Source organism: Oratosquilla oratoria, chromosome 5, assembly GCF_046742065.1.
Source record: "Oratosquilla oratoria isolate Oo_2021 chromosome 5, ASM4674206v1, whole genome shotgun sequence".
NCBI classification, from domain to species: domain Eukaryota; kingdom Metazoa; phylum Arthropoda; class Malacostraca; order Stomatopoda; family Squillidae; genus Oratosquilla; species Oratosquilla oratoria.
Genome location: NC_134781.1, coordinates 31,029,927 through 31,051,887, shown reverse-complemented (window position 1 = coordinate 31,051,887; position 21,961 = coordinate 31,029,927). Strand labels below are relative to the sequence as shown.

At 39.1% G+C, this 21,961-nt stretch overlaps 1 protein-coding gene across 1 annotated transcript in view; it reads right to left on the bottom strand.

Annotated features, from left to right (window-relative positions):
- The window catches only part of LOC143025220 (uncharacterized), a 111,659-nt gene extending 90,562 nt beyond the window's left edge, over positions 1 to 21,097 (bottom strand). The window contains exons 1-6 of the mRNA XM_076184682.1: positions 20,975 to 21,097; positions 13,127 to 13,205; positions 8,548 to 8,821; positions 5,974 to 6,175; positions 5,102 to 5,336; positions 3,746 to 3,908 (exon numbers count right to left, since the gene is read on the bottom strand). Of these exons, the coding sequence (XP_076040797.1) occupies positions 3,746 to 3,908; positions 5,102 to 5,336; positions 5,974 to 6,175; positions 8,548 to 8,821; positions 13,127 to 13,205; positions 20,975 to 21,024 (1,003 nt within the window). The 5' untranslated portion in view covers positions 21,025 to 21,097. The remainder of the gene's footprint in view (positions 1 to 3,745; positions 3,909 to 5,101; positions 5,337 to 5,973; positions 6,176 to 8,547; positions 8,822 to 13,126; positions 13,206 to 20,974) is intronic.
- Positions 21,098 to 21,961: the final 864 nt, after the last annotated feature.

Below are 21,961 nucleotides of genomic sequence, written 5' to 3'. Positions count from 1 at the left end.
AGAGGAGATTGTATGAAGGAGTGATTGTGCCAACAACACTGTATGGGGCAGAAACATGGAACATAAGAGAGGAAGAGAGAAGGAGTTTGAATGTGTTTGAGATGAGGTGTCTGAGAAGTATGACAGGGGTTGCTAGGCTGGATAGAGTGAGAAATGAGGAGGTGAAGAGGAGAATGGGGATGGTAAGGGAGTTGGGAGATAGGGTGGATGAAAGAGTGTTGGGATGGTTTGGACACATGGAAAGAATGAGTGAAGAAAGACTAGTAAAAGAGGTGTGGAAGACAGATATGGAGGGAGTGAACATGAGGGGGCAACCTAGGATGAGATGGATGGATGGAGTAAAAGGGGCTTTGGGGAAGAGGGGAATGTCTGTTGAGGAAGGACAGGAGAGGACAGAAGACAGGGGTGAATAAAGAATGTTTGTATATGGATGAGGTTGTGATGCATGAGGTGTAATGGGTGGGGGATGGGGGTGAGGTAGTATGTGTGCAAAAAAATTGATGCAGCCTGAAGGGATTTCTCCCAGTCTTCTCCTTTTCTGCATAGGGGGATGGAGAGGGGGGGGGGGTTGCCAATTTTATGAAGTGGCCTTGCTGTGGATGTGCTGTGTCTTGCGACGCTGCTTCTGACCCAGGGCAGTGGACAAGATGCAGGGATGACCTGTCATCCAGGAGATGCCAACATAAGAGGGAGAGTAGAGGGTGGAGGGGAGTGGAGTGTATTTAGGGATGGAATGGGTGGGAATGGTTTTTATGCCTTTATTTGGCTACCTCCCTTGTAAGGGGGAAAAAGCCTTTGGTATATTATGTAGAAAGAATACAAAGAGCAACGACAAAGTTGGCACCAACTCTTTCCAAATTAACATACGAACAAAGATTGTCCAAATTGGAATTACCAACTCTGGAACAAAGAAGAGAGAGAGGAGATCTGCTGACTATCTACAGAATCATGAAAGGAATGGAAATCCTAGATAGGAATGATTTACTAAGATGGGACAATGGAAAAACAAGAGGACACGAAAAAAAAAAAAAAGGATAACTATAGTAGAGATCTGGGAGAGTGAGAAAAAAAAAGGGCTTCCCACACAGAGTAATGGATACCTGGAATAATTTAGATAAAGAAACAGTGTACGCAAACACTGTTAAAGATTTTATGAAAATCTTGATACTGAAAAATACAAAGACGGGTCACCACGAGCATAGCTCCCTTCCCATATGATACAACTAGGTTAATACACACATCAACGGGTTTTTCCCCTTACAAGGGAGGTAGCCAAATTAAAAGGCATATACACTCTCCCACCCATTCCACTCCTATACACTGCCCTTTCCTACCTCTCATCTTAGGTCCTCATGGATGTTGGATCATCCTTGTATCCCCTCACTGCCCTGGGTCAAAACAATGCTGCAAGTCACAGCATATCCAGAGCAAGAGTGCCTCATTATATTGGCTACCTCCCCCCCCTCAATCTCCATCCCATCATGCTGAAAAAGTGAACATGGGGAGAAATCCCTTCAAGTTGTGTCAAAATATCATTCACACATAACCACTCCCCTCCCTTCCCTGCATCACAGTATTATCTATACACAGCCATCCTCCACTCACCTCTATCTCATGCCTTCTCCCTTCCTTGCTCAACAGACATTTTCCTCTTGCTCAATGTCCTTTTCACCCCATCAATCTCATCCTCAGTTGTCCCCTGAAATACACTCCATCCAACTTTGCCTACCATACTTGTTTTACTAGTCTTTCTTCACTCATTCTTCCCATGTCTAAACCAAAATCCTATATTAGGTGAGTCCTCCGACAAGTTGTGTATGTTTAAGACAGATTGAACATTTTTAGAAGCTCTGCTAAGGGATTCAAACGCTGACCTGTGAGTGCATAATCACAAAGTCAAGACGCTAGCGACTGAGCTACGCATGATTATGACCTCCCCCAGTTACAGCACAGTGACTTCTCCCTGTGCTTTTCTTTTCATTTAACCCATTCAACTCCGATGACAAGATGTCTTGTCATTTGGTCAAATAAAACAAAAAATCATAATAAAACAACAAAATGTTTGATGATCAAACAGCACCAGAAAAATATGACGTCATCAGTCCTCCTCGAGGAGGACTGATGACGTCATATTTTTCTGGTGCTGTTTGATCATCAAACATTTTGGTGTTTTATTATGATTTTTTGTTTTATTTGACCAAATGACAAGACATCTTGTCATCGGAGTTGAATGGGTTAAGATATGCTCTCTTTTCCTTTTTCTTCACTTCAACTGAGGATGCAGAAGGATCTGCAAAACGTCTTGATATTTTATTTGTTCTGCTTGGATTTTGCTGGATTTTTTTTTTATTAATTTCTTGTATTTTGTTTACTGTGTGCAAGAGGTAAATGCAAGGGTAGTGGGTCAGGGATTGGAGATGGTTAAAGAAAATGGAGAAAAGTGGGAGGTGAAAGTGGCAGTAGACTGGAAGTGAGCATTAAGGGAGAGCGACTGGAGGAAATGGATAGTTTTAGATACTTGGGTGCAAATGTGGCAGGAAAAGGTGGAGTGAAGGTGGAGGTAGAATGTAGATTGAGAGAAGCGAGTAAATGCCTTGGTGGTTTAAAAAGTGTAATGAGGAATAGACATTTGGGAATGGATGCTAAGAGGAAACTGTATGAAGGAGTGATTGTGCCAACAACACTGTATGGGGTAGAAACATGGAACATAAGAGAGGAAGAGAGAAGGAGTTTGAATGTGTTTGAAATGAGGTGTCTGAGAAGTATGATGGGGGTTACTAGGCTAGATAGAGTGAGAAATGAGGAGGTGAGGAGAAGAGCGGGGGTGGAAAGGGAGTTGGGAGATGGGGTTGATGAAAGAGTATTAGGATGGTTTGAACACATGGAAAGAATGAGTGAAGAAAGACTAGTAAAAGAGGTATGGAAGGCAGATGTGGAGGGAGAGAACATGAGGGGACGTCCTAGGATGAGGTGGATGGATGGGGTGAAGGGGGCTTTGGGGAAGAGGGGAATGTCTGTTGAGGAAGGACGGGAGAGGACGGAAGACAGGGGTGAATGGAGAATGGTTGTATATGGATGATGTTGTGATGCATGAGGTGGAATGGGCGGGATGGGGGGTGAGGTAGTATGTGTGAGCAAAATTTGACGCAGCCCGAAGGGATTTCTCCCCATCTTCTCCTTTTATGCATGGGGGAAGGAGAGGGGGGTCGCTGATTTAATGAAGTGGCCTTGCTGTGGATGTGCTGTGTCTGGCAGCACTGCTTCTGACCCAGGGCAGTGGACAAGGTGCAGGGATGACCCGTCATCCAGGAGGTGCTAAGATAAGAGGGAGGGTGGAGGGGTGTGGAGTGTATTCAGGGATGGAATGGGTGGGAATGATTTTATGCCTTTTCCTTTTTGGCTACCTCCCTTGTAAGGGGGAAAAAGCCTTGGTATATGTATGTATGTATGTATGTATTATAACTTTTGTGTTTCCTATGAGTTTTGGAAATTTTATTTACTCCCTCTCCCCCTACCAGAAATCTACTTTTCGCAAGCTTGAGAGCTCACAGAAAAAGTTAATTAATAACTCTTTTGCTGTCGTTTTTAACAGAATATGCCTTAGAGAGAATCTCCTGCCACACTTCACCAATATATATATATATATATATATATATATATATATCTTTTAGACTAGCCTTGCTATGGATCAAGAGGTGCTACTGGTCTGCCATTCTACTATACAAGTTGCCTATCACCAACTGACCTAGGTCCCATTCTCCAAGTGATGGATCATCCCAGATGGTGCCTCCGGCATACCGCAAAGGCCTCTTGACTTTCTTCTCCTTCTTCTTGTTCTCATCCACACTAACGGGTGCTCCTCCAGTGACTACTGCAGGGGCAGTGGTTGTAACTGTGCTGGCCTTAACCTGAAGAGAATAAATAAATAAGTAAATAAATAGATAGATAAATGATGATGATTGATTCAGTTTATGTCACAAACTCCCTCTATCAGAAGGCTAGGATGGTGCCCCTTACTGAGGACTTTACATCATGGAATTTAATGAACCACACCCTTGGTCCAACTTGCTGAAGGCAGGGTTGGAACCACCCTCATCTTGACTACTGCAAGTAGCGATGCTCAAACCCATTTGGCTCACAAGCATCCACAATTATACAGGCAATTAATCAACCAAGCCATCACACACCAATATAATAATTGGAAATAAAAAATATAGATTAAGTTGAAATCATACACGGATTTGAGTCCAGATATGTTAGAAAATTAGAGAATAGAAGACAGGGGTCAATGAGTATTGCTCCTTTCCCGTATACTACAGTTATAGGTAATTCACTCAAAGAATCTCAGTCGATCCTGCAGTTTCAGTTGGTAGCCCTGCTCACCCTTTGCTACAATACAACTCACAATTTTTTTCATATCTACATATTTCAATTTCTGATCTGGGTGTCACTCTTCCGACCATGTACATTGGTTTAACCGTATTCAAAGACTCAAGAAGATAATGAATATGAAATGATGAAAGCCATAAAGTAATCGAGATGCGAAAAACCATAAGCATTATGTACTCAAGTCATGTTCAATTTTGACTCATGAGATTGATTGGGGAGGGAGGGAGTGAGAGAGGGAGGGACAAGATGCTGTGCTTCCTGCCACCCGTCCAATATCATTTTTTTTTTATGTGTCACTTTATGGGATATGTGAAAGCACAGTCATATTCATGACTATTTTATATCACAGAAGACATGTTGAATTTTACAACCAGCCTCATAATGACTGGACACAGCGATAATAAGTAAAATGCTGTATAAACATTAAAATTATATTCCTTATCTTATACTCGCTATAATTACTTTCTTTGCACTATCGAGATGGAAAGCTTTGAAATAGGTGAACAAGGACTGCTTCATCCCTAGATGTACATGAAACTCGTGTAACTCATATAGTCACTGAACTAAGTGAAAAAATATGAATATATTTTAAGCTTGCTTGAGGTTTCATCCAGCTCAGTGGGGGAAGGGTGAGCAGGGCTGCCAACCAAAAATGCAGAATCGACTGAGATTCTTTGAGTGCCTATAGGTAAATACAATTAGGTAAATACACCTTCTCTGCCATTTCTAGTGCTGGGTTGTTTGACTGTGGAAGACTTGGGGGCATCACTACCACCGAGGGTTCCACCTTCTGCTTCTTCTTTTTGGGCTCCAAAGGAGGTGGAGGTTCCTGGGTGCTGGGGATGACTGTTGGTGGAGCAGAGGCAGCCACCCCAATATTGGACATTGGTTCTAGAGGTACTTTAGGTTCCTGGTTTGGCTGACCTGAGTATATCTTGGGGGCTGAGCTGATGGGAGATTGAAATTCTGGTGAGATATCATTCATCTACAAATAATCCTCAAAATTCAAATAAAAATATTAAAAAATCAAAATGAATAAGCAAACTACCCCTGATACAATCACCACACAGAAGACACTAAACAACTCATCTTGGATTATCCTACTCTAGTCTTGCCCTAAAAACAACACAATATATCTTCCTTGAGTGACTTATGGAGCAATCCAGTGACTGTTGCTTATTACTCTTGCACAATAAGCCCAGGGCAATTGATATTGATCAATTAATTGATTTACAAAGCAACTTCAATATGGCATTCATTTCTTTGTTGTGTAAAATCTTTTGCTCACAAGATTCAAATTTAAATAGTATATGATGTAAATCTATTTCTTTTTAAATGTGTGCTAATTTGAAAATAATTAGAAAAGTGGAAAAAGAAATATAAAATTACAATATACATAATTAAATTTCACTAAGTTTCTCATGATTAGAAAAAAAAAAAAAAAATCTACAATCAAGACTATCTTGAATGCTGTTGCAGATCACCATGGGTCTATGAATCACAGTCAAAAACCCTCTCCTTTGTCTATACAATCACTGACAATGGCCGCACAAACCTGAGACTTCAAAAATATGTAATGTTTACCTTATAACTGTCGGGGGCTTGTTGATGACAGTAGGGGGTCCTGACATGGGTGGGGGCTGTGCTGGGGGCTGCTGTATAGGTCCTGCCTGGGGAGGCATAAACCCTGGAGGAGGAGGTGGTGGTATGTATCCACTTGGAGGAGGTGGTCCTCGTGGACCTCCCCCCATCATGGGCATCATCGGAGGTCTCTCCTGCATCATGTCTGTAAGAAAGTACCCATCTATATCTAACTGTATTCCAAGGGCTTCTTCCCCATTATAAGGTAGGTAGCCAAGTCAAAGGCAAGCACCCACTCCCATCCACCACCTGTGTTTACCTCTCATCCTAGTTCTTCGTGGATGAAGGGTCATACTAATTTACATTTACTGACTCATTCGTTACTTCATTTGAGCAATCAATCAATCCATTGACCCAGGTCACTCCTGCAGGAGACCCATAACCCTCATGCAATTAGCTATGGTCACTGTGCAGGCTCATGTCACTCAGGGAAGAATTACAATGTTGTTATCAATGGATTCATTCATTGGACTCTGATAACTCCCTTTTCACCCTGTGCTCCAGTTCATCTCCATATTTCATCTTCTATCCATTCTTGTAACACTGTCATATTTCTCATACAATTCCATCACGAAAACATTTGTTCTTTCACTCTGTCTTTCTTATATTCCAAGCCTCTGCATTATATTGAGTTGTGGGCACAACCACTCCTTCATACAACCATTTTCTTCTGACTCAACTTTTTGTACTCTTTCCACTTCCTTCCAAAACTGATACCTTTAAAAAAATTCAGACAAACATCTATTTCACACCTATTCTCTTGGTCTCCCTCATCCCACATTTCACTTCCATCTCTTTAACTTATATCTGGGACCAATGACGTGTATTTGCATAAGGTGGTCCCGCAAGACAGACAGTGAATCTTCTCATTTTCAACACCTGTCGACCCCCTTAGCCCATCAGGATGTGCAGCCCTGAGATACTGATACTCAGTCTCAGGACCAGGCCCAGGAACTCTCTCTATTAATTTCAGCTATATATCTTACATTTTTTCACACAAGGGGATCAGGGGATCCAACAACCTGCAACTATTCTCCTCTTCCTACCACTTTCAGCCCGTGACATAGAAACAGTCCCACATTAATGCAAATATTGCCAGCCACATAGTGAAATTGAGGCAACAATGGTTTGATTTGAGTTACTCTATACCTCTCATATGCTTCCTCATTTCTTCTTTGCAACTACTTTTCATAAGCATGCTTGTCTTCTATCACAACTACTGCACTCACTTCATTCCATCATTCACTACCTTTTCTTTAGTTCTAATCTATTTTCTTCATCCCACATTGTTCATGCACACTTTAACATTTCCTTATTAAAAAACATCCATTCTTTTTCCATTCCCTTTTCCCTTTATCTCCTTCACTCAGTTTCATGTGGTATTCAAGTTCTTTCCCATTTTCACTCACTTTCAGCACCTCTTGCATTCTTTAAAATATTTATCTGCCACAAGTAGAAATAGGATTTGATAATGATGAATATTCACCTAATTCTTCTCTGGTTAGTAGACTAACCACACCAGCAACAATCACAATCTACATAAATTCTGCTATCTAAACAAAGTATTACATCAGAGATAGTGGGTAAACACTAAATATTAGCAATATATTTTCTATAATATTTCTATCAATAATTCCAGTACTACTATTTATATTTCTTGTTCCATTTTTATTGTCACTTGAACAGGGATTAGCAAGAAACAAATTAATCAAAACATTCCTCTATACACCTGGGTCTCTTAATTCAACACTCCACAATCTCCACTTGTGTGGATGTTTGAGCCCAGGACATAATCCCCCTTTGGGAATTGGTGATGTCTAATGTCCTGAGCCAACTCCTTGAAGTGACAAGTTAAACACCATATGAGGATGGAGCCTTTATTTGTACGATGTTTCACTTATTACAGCTTTTTCAAGTAATAAGTGAAACGTTGTACAAATAAAGGCTCCGTCCTCATATGGTGTTTAACTTGTCAGTCTTGTCAGCAATTGATACTTTCATGAAAATCCTTGAAGTGAGTTTATGTCCTGGGCCCAAACGTCCACACAAGTGGCAGTTGGCAAGTGTTGGATTAAGAGCCCCAGGTGTACCAAGAGCTTTTTCTCCTTTATAAGGGAGGTAGCCCAGTTGAGGATATGGACCCACTCCCACCCATTCCGCTCTCATCCACCACCCTCTTTTTCCCTCTTACTTTAACTTCTCGTGAATGAAGGGTCGTCCCTGTCTCCTGCCTAGGTCAATAGTGATGCAGCAAGACAAAGCACATGAACCCTCCCTCTCCATCCCCTCAGAGGTTACTACATACATACATATACCATACCAATGGCTATTTCCCCCTTACAAGGGAGACAGCTGAAAACCAAAGGCATAAAACCCACTCCTACCCATTCCATCCCCACATACTCCACTCCCATTCACCCCCCTCCTTCTCTCTTATCTTGGCTCCTCCTGGATGATGTTACTACCGCAATAAAACAATAAGTACTTAACCATGACTAAAAAAGCATATAAACCTACTGGGAGGCATGGGTGGCCTCTGCAGCTGGTGGGGTATGAACGCAGGAGGCTGTGGTGGTGGCCGCTGATTATGGTTTCCAGGTGGAGGAACATTGTATCCGGGAGGTGGTCGGAAGTTTGGGGGTGGAGGAGGAGGTGGGAGTGTGGCTGCAGGAGGGGGTGCTGGTGTTCGTAGCGTGGGTGGTGGAGGAGGTGGTGGTAACCTGGTGGAGGGTGCCCCTGGGCCAATCTGACCTGGTGGTGGGTGGCGTTGTTGTTGCAGGCGTTGCTGAACCTAAAAAGAAAAGAAATTATGTAAGAGTTGCCATATGTTTCATAAAGGATTAAAGCTGATTAATAGTAATTTAATAACATAAGAATGAAGGAGACTGCAAGAGAGCATGAGGCTTACAATAGGCAGTTCTGTGTCCATTATTACCTATCATCCCCATCCACAAAGTTATCTAACCTTCTCTTAAAACAACCAATAGTTTCAGTGCTCACTACATGGTTACTAAGTCTATTCAGTCCATTACTGTTGTTATCTATTTAACTTCAGCACATAAACTCACATACTTAAGTAGGGATTACTCTTTTATCCTCAATAAGGCCCAACTCATGGTGTTACTACAGGTACTCCTCGTTTAACGACGACAATTGGGACCAGTGAGCCGTCGTTAACCGAATTGGTCGTTAAGCGAAAGTGTATACATATACGTACATGTACTGTATGTACAATGTCCAGCAATACATGTATCTTTATTTTTGTGTATTTTCCCTCTTTTATACAGTACATTAAAGCTTTATTTACTGTTTATTTATGGTGGTTAGGTTCCTAAAATTACCGTATATGACCAAATCCGCATATGCTGACATTCCACATTGAATACCGGTGTATTTTTTTTAGTTTCGACCATGGGCGCAATATAGCAATAGAAAATTAATTATTAATTTTGTAAATTAAAATGTATCAACGTAATATGCAATTTTGTGGGTGGAAATGAAAGTAAAAAATACCTTGCTACAAGAAAATATGCTAATGAACGAAGTCGGTAGCATAGGCTCGGGACGCCATCTTGTCGTCTGCCAACGTCTCTCACGACGACGACAACGAGGACGAGCCGGATGACATTTAATTTGCAGGTAATGATTTATTAAACACAGGTTAGGTTAGTTTAGTTTAGGTTAGACGAATCAATTTATCATCCTTTCATTTCTTCGACATCGGCATCTATCATAATAAACATGGTGTACCATTCGTCCGACATGACTTCGTTACTTACGAAATCCGTTTTAGCATTTGTTTTTCATTTCCGCTCACAAAATTGCGTATTACGTTGATACATTATAATTTACAAAATTAATAATTAATTTTCTATTGTTATATTGCGCCCATGGTCGAAACTAAAAATTTACCACTACCGGTATACACTGTACCCCAGGTAGTTTTTGCAGCTTGCAGGATGGTAATGTAGGCCTAAGCTTCAGAACACTTTACCTCACAGCTAATATCCACCATACAAGTTCATTTATAACATCATACAAATTTGCCTCAGCCAACTTAATTATCGTACACGACGTCGTAATTTCGGGAGATTTACGTTAAACGACGTCATAAAGCCTGTCGTTACTCCGAGTTGTCGTTAACTGAGTAGGTCGTTAAACGAGGAGTACCTGTATATGCATTATCACTACCCATTAACTTCTTCACTACAAGTCAAATTCTCATGCACAGCATCAGATGCCTAATGTCTGATGTATCACACTACTTATGTTATAAAATAACCCATTACTGTATTACTCATTCTCTTTCACTCTGAATAATAATAATCACAGAAAATGTGATCAAACTAGTTCACAGAATTTGGGGGTCACTCAGCTACAACTACAGAATAAATATAATCAAGATGCCGACATTCTCGTATACCCACTCATGCCTCGTGATGCCAACATAGGTGTCTTCATATCGAAGAGGTTAATAGTCTTATCTACACCAACCATCATCAACCTCTTCAATATGAGTCAAATTCTCATGGACAGCATCAGCCGTCTGATGTATGATGATTCGGTGACGCATCACAACACTCATGTTATAAAATAAAAAGTTATAGCTGTATTACTCAATTTCTTTCACTCTGAATATTAATAACCACAGAATATATGATCAAGCCAGTTCACAGACTATGGGGGTCACTCAGCTACAACTACAAGATAAATATAATCAAGACACTGATGCAGGTACCCTCATATAGCCACTTGCAACTCATGATGCCAACATAGGTCTGATTGTATGGAAGGGGTTAAACAAATGCTATGAATGTACCATGGAGAATACAGTGATTCTTCCCATATCCAAATTGCCATCATATGAATCGCATTTCAACATGATTTACGTACAGGATAGCTTTTTTTTTAATTCAGTACTAGAGTGGCAGAGTGGAGACAGGAGTTGGAGGGAGGGAATAATCTAAAATTGCTCATCTGAATACTCTCCAAAACCAAATACTGTGTGGCCCAATTAGTTCAGATATAGGAAGGATTACTGTATAAGGTATTATATGTTGATAAAATAACACTAATACCCAAGGTAAATTTGGGGAGGAGCAGGAAGCTACTCCTATGGATAAATTTAAGTACGATACTTTCTACTTGAGACTGCATCTTTTTTCAGGTATTCAAAATTAAGTTTCCCAATCTTTACTTGAACATGCTCAATTTCATTTGGGGGGGGGGGGGTCAATTGGGCGCTTTCCCCTCCCAGACTGCACAACTGGTAATACCAGTCAACTAGAGAATTATCAAATAAAAGCACAAAATATAAATATATTTTTTCAGTTAATCTAATTCTACCATTTATATATAATTACAGTAAATTCCTTTTATCCGACCTTGGTGGGACCTACCCTAGGTTGGATGTTTGGACATACACTAACACATTAAAAAAAATAACTGGTTCAGGACATTTTCACTTATTTACGATACAATAAAGCATAATAAACAACACAACAGAGTGGAGGAGAAACAATCACCAATGACCAAACGTAAGCAAACACTGAAATACCGCGAAAATAACAGCCGACCTGAGCGCCATGAGTCAGTAGTGGCGATAGCAACAACTAAACATCCACTCGATGGTCGGATGTTTGGACAAATTCAACTTTTATCCGACCTGGGACATTGAAGAAAAAAATCAGATGTTTGGACTAGTTGGATGTTCGAAGGTTGGATAAAAGGAATTTTACTGTACTAGGAAAGAAAATTCAACTATTTGCATATCACAATAATGTGAATGTGTAAGAAAGTTTCTTAATTAAATTCTAATTCATTACAAATAATTTGAAAATTCTTATTCATGAAAATGGAAATATCTTACTGTAGGAGTCATAGATCTCAAAATTCTTCAAAAAAATTGTCATTACAGACGCTCCTCAACTTACGTTTTAGTTACGTTCCGAACGGCCGAACGTAAGTTAAAAATGAACGTAAGTTGTTACTGTACTATACATCCGTAAATTCTATTACCGTATCTTACAAAACACCCCTAAATAATTAATTATACACATAACATTGTAAAATAATAACATTAATTTCAAATAAATTAAATTCAAGCAACATAAATTGAGATGGTGGAGGAGGAGGGGAGGAGGAGGAGGAGGAGGAGGAGGAGGAGGCAAGGCACTTTCAGTCTGTCATTTGTGCAATGTAAACAATGGACGCAGCATCATGCGTAAGTATCATTTGAACTACGGAGTGTGCGCTAAACTAAAAAATTCACTCAAATTTTTTTTTAGTTAGTTCAAACGTAAAATCGAAAAAACGTAAAACAAATGAACATAAGTAGAGGAGCGTCTGTATATAAATCTGTGATATGAAAAGAATATAAATGTGGAGATAATTACTACTGTATTGCCTGGGACTAATGATGGGTGCCAGCAAGTGATGGTCCCACACGAAAAACATCAGAGGATTGTCTCCCTGCCCTTCATCTTCAAAATCCATCAACACCTTCACCTCCACCTACAGGTGTAGTTGAAATTTAGTCTCCACACCAGACCCAAGATCTCTATCAACCTCAACTGTATATAAGGACAGCCAACAACTAATGTGGAGGAGGAGATGAGGAGGAGGAGGAAGAAGATGAGGAGGAGGAGGAAGAAGATGAGGAAGAGGAGGAGGAGGAGGAGACCAGTCACCATTTGTCAGAGAAAAATCTTGGACACAATTCAGAGACCACATGCCAGCCCCTCCAGGTTGCACCTGCAAATGGAGGTGAGGGTGTTGGTGGCTTTTGAAGCCAGGTGGCAGGGAGTCAATTCTTTCTGACATCCATTTAGTTTCATGTATTGGTATGCTATTAACAAAATCTTTCATAAACAATACTTTCCAAATCAAAATAAGTTTTAAATCCCTTCATCACAATGTCAAGTTTGATAGATTTGTCTAGTCACAATATTTTTCAGTTGCAGGTTTTACACATGGTTGAAGTGTTTTTTTTAATGAAAATGTGATCTCTTTCCGGCATGCATTTATCACTGAAGTGAATATATTCATCTGACATCAGTAAGAATAAAGCTGACAGACTAAAAAAAATTTTTATTACCTGAGTATAAGTACTAGAACCTATAACAGCTCTGTTTGGAATTCCAGGAATTGGTGGACCTGAAATCTCTGCTTCAAATCTGAAAAAATAAATAAATATAATCAATCAATCAATCCAGTACCCCAGGTCTCTCTCTCTGGCTTAAGACCCACAGCTCCCAGCAACAGCCACCAGACTGGTCCATAAGTCATTCACAGAAAAGATACTGAGTTCTTGTCTGGGTTAGGAAAGAAAAGAGTGATGGACAATGAGATGTTCTGTGTGATGACTGCATCTGGAACAATTTGCATGTGTGGCTGGGCTTATTCTGTGTTGGTACTGTTTTACATGTAAGTGTAGTTCTTGCTTCAGGGAAAGATTTCTCTGTAGGATAGATGTCTGGAGGAGTTTGGTGGTTGGTTTTAAATTGCTTATTTTGTGATCTAAAGGTGGCAGCAAACTAGCCATTTCTTGCTAGCATGCTACTTGCTTTTGCTACTTCATTTAAGTACAAACAGCTTTGGTTATGATCTTTTGTTTTTCAAATTTCCACATGTCAAATTACTCTTGTGTTGTATAGTGAGAAGCTGAATGAGGATGCTGGTGTCAGTGTCTTGATTATATATTTTTTTGTGTAGTTGTACATGAGTTACCCCCAGATTCTGTGAACTGGTTTGATCATGTTTTCTGTGTTTATTATTACTCAGAGTAAAAGAGAATGAGTAATACAGCAGTGACTATATTTTATAATGCGAGTAGTGTAATGAATGGTACACATGGCAGCTGATGCTGCGTGCAAGAATTTGACTCATACTGAAGGGATTAAATGTGCATTTTTTTGTATGAGTGTGTTGTGTCGCACAGGCAGAAGGGTGTTATAAATGTTTGAGTAGTATGACATGATTAATTTTTTCATTCATTCGGCTGTCACCCACAAAGTGATGTGGCTAAGGATGGAAGAGGAATATCATCACCTTTTACACTCCCATTACTTGTACTCCTTCCTTTTTAAATCATGTGGCGAATGCACCCCATTACCTTCCTGGCAATACTGTCCTAGTGCACCCCTCCTCCAGAACAATTTGTTGCCTTAGTTTATACTGTAATCTTTCTATATCCAATCTGCTATCATCCAAGCCTCATTCATTATTACATGACGTATATATTGTATACCATTTTCATTCCTTCAGAATTGAAAATTTAGCACTGGATTCATGGAATGGAGACTGGAGGGTGGGGGATAACTTTACCTTGCATATCCAAATGCTTTCCAAATCTAAACACCCTGTGGTCCAGTTAATTTGGATATGGGAAAGGTTACTGTAATTTTTTTCCAACTCTCTGTCACTCATGTGCTTGTCTGACATCCTAACCATAAGAAATGGAGACAATTATCTAATTTTCTAGGGCACTGATTTTCAACTATAATCATGAAGCATCCAAAGGTGTGACACAGGAGTTTTGAGGAAGCCAAATACTCCCTCTGACAAATGCACGAAACTTTCAAATTCTTTTGAAAACCATGATCAACAATACACTTTTGGAAATAATTTCTTTGTTTATAAGTTTCTTTTAAATTATCAGGTCCATCCTTAAATACTGATGGTGTGCCTCAATCGTTTGATTGGCTGCTTTATTGTGTTGTAAGATGAATAAGGTTGAAAATCATGGCTCCTGGAAAAAAAAAAAAAATAAGGGAGAATGCTGACCCTTTTGTATCTCCTATTAATACATATAGCATCAACAGCATCAATTTAATGCCACCACATTCAACATTGAACTGGTTAGATTATTAAAACCAACTACATAGATTTATGTAATTTATGCCATTAAATGCCACAGTTTATAATTCTATCTATATACCAAGGGCTTTTTCCCCCTTATAAAGCGAGTAACCAAGTCAAGAGGCACATACTGCCACCCATCCACTGCCCTTTCCTCCCTCTCCTTTATCCATGAGAAGCCTTAGCTTTTCATGGATAAAGGGTCATTCCTGCCCACTGCCCAGGGCCAGAAACAATGCAGCAAATCATAGAACATACACAGCAAGGCCACTTCACTTGATCAGTAACCCCCCTTTGTCCCCTCATGTGGAAACTAGAGAATACAGGGAGAAATCCTTTCAGGCTGGTCAAAATATAATTCACATATATCCTGTACTGGGGTATTGGATGCATGTTATTGTTCAGTATGAATTGCTCAGTAGCAAGCAGCTGATGCTTTAAGAATGATATAGGGCACCCCTATGGACCAGAGCCACACATCATTTTATTTCCATATTTTGCCTCAGTCCTCTGTGGTAGGGGGAAGAAATAATTCTGGGTATTACTAGAAAGAGAGTTGATGATAGCAAATACAGTGTTTTGGAAGAAAGTCAAGCATAAGTACACATGAGAGAGGGTGGTGAATTGAACGTTAATGGACTATGTAGTGATAGATAGGAGTATAATTGGAAGAATTAAGGATGTAAATGTGCTAAGGGGAGAGAGTGGGGGAATATCAGATAATTTTTTGGTGGAAGGTGAGTTAAGAATGGAAGATAGACGGAGATAGAGGAAAAGGACAAAAGGTAGGGAGGTGCTTAGAGTGAACTCTTTAAATGAAAAGGAAAAAGAGAATGAATACAAGAAGAAGCTGAGAGAGGAGTGGGAGGGAGTGGAGGATAGAGTAGAGCTAGGAGTGGAGGAGGAATGGGGATGGTTCAAGGAGGGAGTCACAGATGGTGTGTGGAACAAGAAGGATGGGAGGAAATAGAAGGAAGGGAAATGAATGGTGGGATGAGGAAACAAAGAAGGTTGTAGAAGAGAAGAAGTGAGCTTTCACTGATTGGTTACAAAATAGGATGAGGGAGTCATATGAGAGATACAAAGACAAGAAAAGAGACATAAGTGAAAGATAGGGTAGAGGTAGGAGTGGAGGAGGAATGGGGATGGTTCAAGGAGGGTGTCACAGTGTGCAAAGATGGTGTGTGGAACAAGAAGGACGGGAGGAAATAGATGGAAGGGTAGTGAGGGGTGGGATGAGGAAATAAAGAAGGTTGTGGAAAAGAAGAAGCGAACTTTCACAGATTAGTTACAAAATAGGATGAGGGAGTCATATGAGAGGTACAAAGAAAAGAGAAGAGAAGTAAAGCACAAGGTAAAGGAGGCAAAGAGGAGAGCAGATGTGAAATGGAGTAAGAGTATGACAGAAAATTTTGAAAATAATAAAAAGATGTTTTGGAAAGAAATTAAGAGAGGAAGAGGAGGCGAATCAAGTAGAGAAGAAAAGGTAAAAGGTGCAGATGGAGAGATGATAATGGAAGAGAAGGCAGTAAGGGGAAGATGGGCAGAGTATTTTAGGGAGTTGCTAAATGTGAAGGAGGATAGGGAGGGAAAGATAGTTGCAGTGGGAAGTACTAAGAAAATGACTGTGATGAGTGAGGAAAATGGAGGAGAAATAAGGAAGGATGAAGTGAAGGCAGTTAAGATGATGAGAGCAGGTAAGGCACCTGGTCTGGGTGGATGCCATGCAGAATGTCTAAAAAAAAAAAGGAGGTACAGTGATGGTGGACTGGCTGGTGAGGTTATTTAATGTTTGTTAGAGAGAGGGTAGAGTGCTAGAGGACTGGAGGAGTGACCGTATAGTTCCACTTTACAAGGGCAAAGGGGACAAGTGTGAAAGTAGTAGTTTCAGAGGGATTAGCTTGTTAAGTGTAGTTGGGAAGGCTTATGGGAGGATCTTGATTGAGAGGATTAGGAGATGAACAGAGGGAGTAATTGGTGAGGAACAGTGTGGAATCAGGACAGGTAGAGGTTGCATAGATGAGATTTTTGTGGTAAGACAGATATGTGAGAAAGCTATAGGAAAAGGTAATGATGCTTTTTGGGCTTTTATGGATCTGTAGAAGGCTTATGACAGGGTAGGCAGTAAGGCACTGTGGGAAGTTTTGCAGATATATGGGATAGGAGGAAAGCTTCAAGGAGCTGTCAAGAGTTTTTATGAGAGTAGTAAAGCATGTGTCAGGATTAGAAATGGAGAGAGTGAGTGGTTCGAGGTAAAGATGGGACTTCGTCAGGGATGTATTATGTCGCCCTGGCTGTTCAACTTATACATGGATGGTGTGGTGAGAGAGGTAAATGCAAGGGTGATGGGTCAGGGATTGGAGATGTTTAAAGAAAATGGAGAAAAGTGGGAGGTGAGCCAGGAGGCATTGAGGAAGTTGGTAACAGAGTTTGGCAAAGTGTGTGAAAGAAAAAAGTTGAAGATAAATGTGGGTAAAAGTAAGGTGATGAAATGTACAAGGGATGAAAGTGGCAGCAGACTGGAAGTGAGCATTAAGGGAGAGAGACTGGAGGAAGTGAGTTTTAGATACTTGGGTGCAAATGTGGCAGGAAAGGGTGGAGTGGAGGTGAAGGTAGAATGTAGTTTGAGAGAAGCGAGTAAATACCTTGGTGGATTAAAGTGTAATGAGGAATAGACATTTGGGAATGGAGGCTAAGAGGAGATTGTATGAAGGAGTGATTGTGCCAACAGCACTGTATGGGGCAGAAACATGGAACATAAGAGAGGAAGAGAGGAGTTTGAATGTGTTTGAGATGAGGTGTCTGAGAAGTATGATGAGGGTTATTAGGCTGGATAGAGAGAGAAATGAGGAGGTGAGGAGGAGAACAGGGGTGGTAAGGGAGTTGGGAGATAGGGTGGATTAAAGAGTATTGGGATGGTTTGGACACATGGAAAGAATGAGTGAAGAAAGACTAGTAAAAGAGGTATGGAAGGCAGATGTGGAGGGAGTGAACATGAGGGGGCAACCTAGGATGAGATGGATGGATGGGGTGAAAGGGGATTTGGGGAAGAGGGGAATGTCTGTTGAGGAAAGACGGGAGAGGACAGAAGACAGGGGTGAATGGAGAATGGTTGTATATGAATGATGTTGTGATGCATGAGGTGGAATGGGTGGGGGGATGGGGGTGAGGTAGTATGTGTAAGAAAAATTTGACGCAGCCCGAAGGGATTTCTCCCCATCTTCTTCTTTTCTGCATGAGGGGACGGAGAGGGGGAGTTGCCGATTTAATGAAGTGACCTTGCTGTGGATGTGTTATGTCTTGCAACACTGCCTCTGACCCAGGGCAGTGGACGAGATGCAGGGATCACCTGTCATCCATGAGGTGCCAAGATAAGAGAGAGGGTAGAGGGTGAAGGGGAGTGGAGTGTATTAGGGATGGAATGGGTGGGAATGGTTTTTATACCTTTTTCTTTTTGGCTACCTCCCTTGTAAGGAGGAAAAAGCCTTTGGTATATGTATGCATGTATTACTAAGAAGTACACACCTACACAATATATCAATATAAATTAAAATATTACTTTGGTAAATTCAAGTATATTAATGTCATGTTTTTCTTTGTGAATATCAATAACAAAAAACTTGCTAAAAAATAATTTACTACCAAACAGAGTTGTGACACATGCTTCAAAACGCCATGTTTGTGTCGTCTATCCACTCCCATATAATCATATCATTCCCTGCCTACAACTGCCCTGATGACTTCTAGGGATGCTAAATGCATACTCCATATGAGGTTGGGTTAGGTTAGGTTAGACTAGATCAATTTATTTGGCTTCAATTAGTTTGTTTTCCACAAAAAAAAAAAAAAAAAAACCATGGCATCTGGAAGCTCACTGACAAAATTGTCACTACTCTACTGTATTGCTTTCAGCATTTTTTCTTTATCAATTTCCACTAATAATAATATATATTAGGTTGATGTATTACTATTTACTAATTTAACATTTTATTTTCTACTGCTATATCATTGGATGCGGATTTCTTTAGATTTATTGAATTCTGCCAAGTTTCCAGTGCAATCATAAATCAAATGGCAGCTAAAGTCTAAAAGTGGGACAGTGATGGGACTAAATATCCTGCTCTCTGTAACCTTATCCTTCAAGAAGTCAAGGTTTATAATTCACAAGATGAAAATATAATTATGATAATCCTTAGGATCAACGATCATCTGTCTTATCCACCATAATCCTTGTTCCGATGACATATCACACTGCCATATATATAATTTAAAAATATCGTATAGCACATCAAGTGTATCAGTACCAACTCATATGTTCACTTGCGTGTTCAGAGTATTCAGGTAGTTTCTAATAATACATAATTCATGAATATTGGGATTTTATAGTTTATAGGTATGCGCAAAAAGAAGCGTGACGTCACCATCGCACTGGTACTGTTTACGCCATTTTTTGCGACCCGTTTGATTTTGTTTTGCTTAGTTTGAATGTTTTGAGCGTTCAGCGCATGCACAGGACATTCAAATTATCTTGTTATTGTACAAGTGTATGCCCAAATCTTTCAAAGGAAACAAATATTCACCGATGCCAACGCAAATTTGGTTATCAACCTCGGCAAATTAGTTTTCAGAGTGAAAATATTAGGGTAAGACATCATTAATAATCTATTGTAATGTGATAAAACTGTTTTTTAACCTATTTTCTCCCGTATATGAGCAGCTCAAGATCGTTGAGTAATATACACTTGGTCAAGAAATGACCCAAAAATCTTCACATGCCAAGTTGCATGTCAATTGGGCCAGTGGTTCGGATGTTATTTATTATTTTCAATTTGACAACAGTTGCCATGGTGACATGATAGGTGTTAGTAAGAATGGTATAAGAAGAAGGTCCTGCAATGTTAATGACATGCTCAGGAGAATTGTTGACCCAATATTTATCATGAATTGTTGACCCATGATTTATCAGAAGAAGTTCCTGCAATGTTATTGACATGCTCAGGTTTTTTTATTGACCCATAAAACCTAAACATGCCAGGTTGCATGTCAGTTGGGCCAGGGGTTTGGATTTTATTGATTATTTCTAAATTGACAACAGTTGCCATGGCAACGTGATAGGTGTTTGTAAGAATGGTATCAGAAGAAGGTCCTGCAATGTTATTGACATGATCAGGTGTTTTATTGACCCATAAAACCTAATCATGCCAGGTTGCATGTCAGTTGGGCCAGAGATTTGGATTTTATTGATTATTTCTAAATTGACAACAGTTGCCATGGCAACGTGATAGGTGTTTGTAAGAATGTGTATCAGAAGAAGGTCCTGCAATGTTATTGACATGCTCAGGGGTTTTATTGACCCATAAAACCTTGACATGCCAAGTTGCATGTCAGTTGGGGCAGGGGTTTGGATTTTATTGATTATTTCTAAATTGACAACAGTTGCCATGGCAACGTGAGAGGTGTTAGTAAGAATGTGAATCAGAAGAAGGTCCTGCAATGTTATTGACATGCTCAGGTGTTTTATTGACCCATAAAACCTTGACATGCCAAGTTGCATGTCAGTTGGGCCAGGGGTTTGGATTTTATTGATGATAATCTGAAAATTGACAACTTCATGGTTGCCATGAAAAGGCAAATATGGTATGATGGAGATGCCTTGTATTGTTTTTTGACATGCTCGTGATTTTTTTATCCTTAAAACCGAAGTATTCCGAATTTTAATAAAATTGGGACCAGTGGTTTAGAGTTAATGTGTATTTCTTTACCGAAATCTTTACAAATGCCCACCCTTAATTCTAACATTTTGCTATGGTGAAGTCCAGCCAAAAATGCGGGCTAAAAAAATAATTCAAAAAATCGTATCTCCCTTATTTTTTGAGCTATTTCAAAAATTTAAAAAGCATTTTGTTTCTAATAAAAGTGCCTTTCATATGCAACAATAATTTAAGGGTTAAAAAAAATGAAAATTTTGTGCCCGTACCTAAGTATGCGTGCCTCTTCCGTCAAGAAAGACGGCTAAGATATTTGTTTTATTTTCTACTTCTGTAAGTTCACGATTACTCATAGCATATATCCAATTGATACTAACCTACTCATCTCATCGTCCAATTGTCTTCTTTTATCCGGTGGACCCGACATCTTTTCTTTATTTATCTTATAAGCCTGCCCCACACTCAAATCTTTTGAAAACACAGAGTGTTTGTTTACAAATGACCGGAATGTCGACCATTTGAAGAAAACGTTTGTGAAAAAATTAAATACAGTTCAATAGATAATAAGGTGTGACTAATAAATAGTATAAAATATATCAAGTAGATTAGATGAAAAATATATATTACTTTTGGTAATGATTTTCTTTTAAAAGGGTACCACTACAATTTTTTTGGTGAAAATAACGAACTATTCTCGTATGATAAGCATTCTAGTATACAATTTAATTACGTATATACCTGCGTAATATCCTATAATTAATGACCCAGCTAAAGTATCATCATGACATTGTTCGGCAATAGCTACACCAGTATATCTATATCATATCTATAATATTTTTCAGAAATAGAGTGGACACAATTTTCTTAGTAACAATTTTCGTTACTTATGTTTGTATAATTTGATTCACCCACCAGGAATACCGAATCAGAATGGTAAGAAACTACTTATATTATGATAATGATAATAATAATAATAATAATAATAATAATAATAATAATAATAATAATAATAATAATAATAATAATAATAATAATAATAATAATAATAATAATAATAATAATAATAATAATAATAATAATAATAATAATAATAATAATAATAATGATGATAATAATAGTAAAGATAATAATAATAATAATAATAATAATGATAATAATAATAATAATAATAATAATAATAATAATAATAATAATAATAATAATAATAATAATAATAATAATAATAATAATGAGAAGAAGAAGAAGAAGAAGAAGAAGAAGAAGAAGAAGAAGAAGAAGAAGAAGAAGAAGTAGAAGAAGAAGAAGAAGAAGAAGAAGAAGAAGAAGAAGAAGAAGAAGAAGAAGAAGAAGAAGAAGTATATTTG